Source organism: Abramis brama (assembly GCF_963993115.1).
Source record: "Abramis brama genome assembly, chromosome: 16".
Lineage (NCBI taxonomy): Eukaryota > Metazoa > Chordata > Actinopteri > Cypriniformes > Leuciscidae > Abramis > Abramis brama.
The window spans coordinates 26,887,107-26,893,106 of NC_139978.1; the positions used below are offsets into that span (position 1 = coordinate 26,887,107).

General features: G+C 43.7%; 1 protein-coding gene across 2 annotated transcripts in view; it reads left to right on the plus strand.

Moving 5' to 3' along the window:
- The window catches only part of sema6bb (sema domain, transmembrane domain (TM), and cytoplasmic domain, (semaphorin) 6Bb), a 117,736-nt gene extending 112,045 nt beyond the window's left edge, over positions 1-5,691 (plus strand). The window contains exon 17 of one of the 2 annotated variants that reach the window (XM_084086753.1): positions 1,147-5,691. In XM_084086753.1, the coding sequence (XP_083942879.1) occupies positions 1,147-2,075 (929 nt within the window). In that variant the 3' untranslated portion in view covers positions 2,076-5,691. The remainder of the gene's footprint in view (positions 1-1,146) is intronic. The other variant, XM_084086752.1, reaches the window with a different exon arrangement.
- Positions 5,692-6,000: the final 309 nt, after the last annotated feature.

Consider the following 6,000-nt stretch of genomic DNA (forward strand, 5'->3'; position numbering starts at 1 on the left):
CAATTATTATAGATTTTTATTTTTTATTTTATTTTTTTGCACCCTAAACTTGAAGGGACGGTTTTTGTAATTTTGGCTCACTTGCAGTTTTATCAATAACAGCCCTTGGTGTTTAAGCTCCATAGAACAAAAAACCTAACTGATATTTTCCTAATTGATCTGCTGCAGCACTATTTTTATGCTTTCCCTTTTTTCTCTAGCCTGGCAAGCCAGACCTACATCAAGATGTTGGGTCTGGCAACTCACCATAGACACGGCTCAATCCGAGGGGCGGGATAAACGGCTGTCTTTCAAATTCCCTCTGCACGCAATAGGACAGCGCTTCAACCAACCAGAGCGTTTTCCCAACAGCGGAGCTTAGTTGATAATTCAACTTTTGCCATATCTGGCCGGCAAAACGACGAACACATCTTCCTTTTTTTAAGAATGACTTAAGTGCCGTTCTTTGCTCTTTTCTCAAAGAAAAACTTCCTCCAGAGTCGCGGCCAAAGCCGATTCGAAAGACCGTTGTTCTCCATCAGCAGCTGCCATTCTTTGTTTTCAAGTGGCAGCCGTCGCAACTCTGTCGTCATATGTTAAGCCCGCCCCCGCCTACTCTATACACGACGTGATTGGCCTGACCCAATTTAGGTTTTTGCAGCTAGAAGGTCTATTGAGAGTTGCTAGACCCCCCTGGCTGCGAAATACATTTTGCTGCCGCTAGGGTGCGTCTAGATTTCTAGGCTATTTTTTCTCATCATCAATAATTAATTGGTGCTCTTCTGAGAACTTAAGTCTTCTGTCATTTCAAAGTGAATGGGATGCATTGCTCTCATTCCTCTTTACTCCAGATCTATCACACCCAGGGCACGTTTGAATCTGTAAATACAGCTTAAAAGTTTCAATAATTGTCAGAATTATTCAGTAATAATTATTTTGAAAGTTAATGTTCCAAAACACGTAATTGATGATAGATTATTACAGCAGTTAAAATGAACATCCACTTTAGGTAGTAATGTGTGCAATTAGTCTGCTATTTTCCTTCATTCGTGCATTAATCTTTTTTCTTTTGTTTCGCTGAAAACTCAAGGTAATTTAATTTTGTGATTCTTTGTTAGGTATGAATGTGTTTTATGCTCACTTCTGTTATTCTTTCTATGTGTTCAGGTCTTCTGCAGGAGAGTTTCATCGAGGAACCAGATGGCTTGGTGTCTGTGAACCTGCTGGTCGTGTCTGCAGTTTCAGCTTTTGCCACCGGGGCGGCGCTGTCAGGTCTGATGGTGTGTTGGATAATGAGCCTCAAGCACCGTCAACGTTCCAGAGCCGGTGGATCTGGTTTGGGGAGTCGGCGCAAGGGTGACAAGGAGCAAAGCGTGCTTGGACACGGTCGCAGCGGTTCCGTGATCAGTGTGACTCGTATCAGCGGCAGCGAACGACCCCGCTCGCAGGTTGAGAATCTGTTCACCAACGGCTGGCCAAAATCTGGAGATATCGACCCAGGACTTCCCACTCCAGAACAGACGCCTCTGCAGCAGAAACGTCCAACTCCAAACGTTCATCTCACAGACTGCGATTGGGACCAGAGCCATACTTTCCTGGCCCAGACAGGGACACCCTGCACGACGAACTCTGCGGTCATTTACCTGAGCTCTAAATACTTGCAGGGTGGGCGGCAGGAGGGATCGGGCGATGTTCCCCCGCATTCGGAGCGACAGCGGTACCTTATCCTCTCCCACCCTGCGAATCAGCGGGATCAGGGCGGGCAACCATCCGCCCCGCCTACCCGCAACTCTACCGGTGAATACAACTATCCGACGACACCTCAAGACTCCCCTGACCGCAGGAGGGTGGTGTCGGCTCCTACCACGACCACGCAGACCGACTATGGTGAACATCTGCGATGGTCCCGCGACGGGCTCAACTTCAATAGCAACAACGCGACTCCTTCTGGCCACCACCCGTATCCGATACAGCCGCGTACTAATGCAGCATTAGTACGGCCAGGTCACCATACTCAGCGGGGGCTCAATGAGCTACAGGACTACAGCCACCTGCTGGTGAAAAGTGTAAGTGAGCGCAACCCTAATGGCCAATGAGTGGTCCAGGCCGTTCACACCCTTCAGAGTCCCATCACCCCCAAGACTCAGACTCCTTCTGTAATCCTGCCCTTCCTGTCCTCTCTCACTGCCATCCAGTGTCTTTCAAGTCCCCCACCAGTGGCTGAGCTCTAGAACTACAGAGAGTGAGAGAATAAGAGCGTTGATGGTGTTAAAGCTGCCGTCCTCCCCAGCCTGAGGGTTGACGCCACTTAGCACGTTTGCGGCTTCTATCACGCCCTGTCTAATGAAACGGAAGGATCGCTTGGGAATAACGGATGTGATGGGTGATGGGAGGTGAAACACATAATCATAATCCTGCGAATGGGTATGTTGACTGTTTAGCATACCGAAGCGGTCGCGGATTGTCTCTCTGTAATCTCACGCCCTGTAAACCATTCAATGGAAGTGATCCGTTTCGTTTTCACCTCTTTCTTGCTTTACGTTTGAGCCCGTGGATGCTTCTTTTGTGTGCGTCCCGGGCCTTTGCAGACAAGCTCAAACTTCCTTTTGTCTGTTTGCGTGTGTGTATGTGAGCCGCACCAAAATGTGCTTGTCGACCAGACTTGATGTGAACGCAAAATTCACTGTAGTTTCGTAAGTGATCTGATGTCAAATGACTGACTACCCCTCCCTCCCTTACCTATTAAGTGTCAGGAAGCAATCAAGAAAACTGCCATGTGACTTTATCGAAAGACTTGTGTGCTGGAATATCAGATGTAAATGGGTGATAGAGAAGAGCATTCGCCAACAATCATGGATTAATCTACCCATGCTTTCTGGAAGGAGAAGGGAAGCACTGTGGAAATGACTTTATATTGCGTACAGGGGCATTTGTTGGCTTGACCCATTTATTTTGTGGTTTATCTTCAAAACCAAGATAAGTGCGTTTTTTATCCCCTACACATGTTAGAATTAGAGCAGAGCATTTGCAACACTTTCTCTTTCTTTCACTCGGCCTGGCTTCGTTCTCTCTGCAGTCCATTGAGTCAAATGTGAGCTCGGTTGTATGGGCTGGGCCGGGCCACTAGGGAGCTGCATTCTGAGTGTCTCACTGACACTGGGTTTCTTTGTGCGGCCCAGTCAGACAAGACCATCCCAACAACAAATAGCCGTTAAGAGTCATGGCCTAGCCATCAGCCAAGCCCAAGAGAATGTCAATGAGGAGCCAGACAGATCGGACCCCTCTGGGTCCCCCCTCACTGCCAGCCTTCACAAGCCACACAGAATCAGATGAATACAATGTTACATTTAGATGGAAAGCAAAAAAATCCAAACCCACTGGGCTCTCGGTGGCACTGTGCCCACTTCAGCCATTGTTCAGTTTCCTCTGGCTCTCTTTGGATTTCTGTTTGTTTGTTTTGTAAACCCCACGAGAGGCATGAAAGAAATAGTGTACTATTCAATTCATTCACCTCTCAGTGAACAACGTTATCTCTGCTTTCTTCCTGTGGGGCACCAGTAATTCACCTAGCATTACCTGAGTGTGTCCACTAGAGGGCAGTAATGCACATTAAAGGATTTTTTACTCCGTGCTCAATGGACCCTTTTCACAGTGTGAGATGAGTAATTAAGAGTAAAAGTGACACTTTTCCACAAAAATATCAAGCAGCACAATTGTTTTCAACATATAGATGAGAAATAATAAGAAATAATAAGAAATGTTTCTTGAGCACCAAACCAGCTTATTTGAATTGTTTCTAAAATGTGACACTGAAGACGAGCAATGGCTGCTTAAAATTCAGCTGTGCTATACCAGGTATAAATTACTTTTTTTTTTAAATTAAATGCTAATAATATTTCACAATATTTTACTGTATTTTTTATCAAACAAGTGAAGCCTAAATCAGCATAAGAGACTTTTTAAAAATCATTAAAAAAAAATCGTACTGGCCCCAAACGTTTAAACGGTAGTATATTACACTATATTTTTTCGTTATGTTTACCTGGCATTAAACCCGGGTTTCAAATACGTCTTTTGAAGGAGTGAGGGTCAATTTGACGTCTTTCTGACTGCTGTTATCTATCCCCTTTTCTTTTCTTTGAGAAAGTCATGTAAATGTAATATACTTCTTTTTTTTTTCTTAAACCATTGAAACAAATAGTAATGCAAAATTTTGCAATGGTCTCACATGCGCTTCCCTAGAAGACTACCCTGCTATTGTTTACGTTCCAAACCCAAAAATGTGAAAATGGTCCATGAGAGAGTTTGGCATGAATTGTCTGATGGTCCTATAATCAACAATACTTCAGCACTAAGTGTATGTTGGTTTAAAAACAGGCCGTGTTCCAAATGAAAACACTGGTGAGTTGCTGATAGAGAGAGAATATAAGAGCACAGGGTAGGGGAGTGCATTCTTTTGAATGTGGATTGATGAAACTGCTGAAGCTGAACATTAAAGCCATTAATGAAGTGTATAATTTATGGATTTTAAGTGCCAATGCATGACTGAGTTCCAAACTGTATAATTATTTTACACAATCAACATTATTGATGCAGTTTTTTAATTGATGCTGTCACCCAGCTCTTTTCATTTTCAAACTTTTCCACCCTCGCACAGACTCCATGCTGCCCACCCATGCATGCTCTCGCCCTGCTTCCCTCTCTCTGGCTTTTCACTCTGTTGCACCATTAGGCGAAACATGCGTGATTACGCTAAGTCTATCTTAGCCCTAGAGATGATCGTGAGAGACGTGCAGAAATGCAGGCACCCACTTGCTTACTCACAGCCAGATTTTACAAAGCAATGCCTGAGATGTGGGCAGCAAAACTCAAGCAGCGAATCATCTTCCCAACCGCATCCCATGTAAGAAACAAACCAGAAACTAGCAGCAAGCGCAGGTCAAAGTTATCGTGAAACCCTGTATGCAATCGCAATACACAGCCTGGGTTCATTCGCACAAGATTTTGAGGCTGTGAACTGGAGTTAATTTGCTGTGGAGCTCTATAAAATGCTTTTCCGGGGAAAAGAAAATAAACGAGGGTTGTTTCACTGTTTCCTATGTCGTAATTCTCTCAAGCAAGAAATGGAGTCGGCCATAAACACTCTGCTATGGATTTGTTTGGACAGAAATATATCTAGCTATGTTTTAGAAAGCTCCCTACTCTCAATTTTCCAATTAAAATGCTGCCTATGAACAGCGAGGACAGTGCGCTCCAGGCTTTCTCATTGTCTGGGCTGTTTCTTTCTCCGCTTTGTCTTTTAAAGCCCTGAGATTTTTTTTTTTTTGACAGCCCCCCAGCCACAAACTGCCACAGCTAATGGGCCACCCGACGAAATGCGCAAACACAAAGAAAGAAATGGTTTGTTTAGAAATGACATGCTTTTTAGTTTGCAAAACCTGACATCTGACAAGCACAAACAACAGAGTTTGATTTTTTTTTTTGTAAAGCTGTAGAGAATATATTAGCCAGTACTGATATCTTCATTTTTATATTTGTTTATTTGTTTGTTTTGTGGTAATGTTTTAGGTTGGTTTATTGAGTTCATGAAAGTGATTTGATTTGCTTTCTGGTGTGTGAATTTTTTTTTTTCCAACAATGACATTGATTATTCTTCGACTGTGACCTGAATTTCAGTGTTTGATCCTGGTTCATGAACTGTGCAAAGCCTTTCTCTGAAAAAAAAAATAAAAAAAATGGATGGGAGATGTTTCTCCTGAATGAAAGAGAAGAAGAAAAACACTTGCAAAAGAGCCAAGCCTTCTGTTAACTGTGATGGACTTCTGATTTGTCTCACACCGGAGGCTGTTCGTGTTACTGGGTCCATTGTCATTAAATGACAAGTCGTGTCCCCATCAGTGTACATAATGGTTTCAGTGCTTAAATGTAATTTAAGTGAACTATCTGCATGAACACAGCCTCGGTCTGGGGAAAACAGAGGTAGTGTGTACTTCAACACGACATGCTACTGTGTGCCCTATT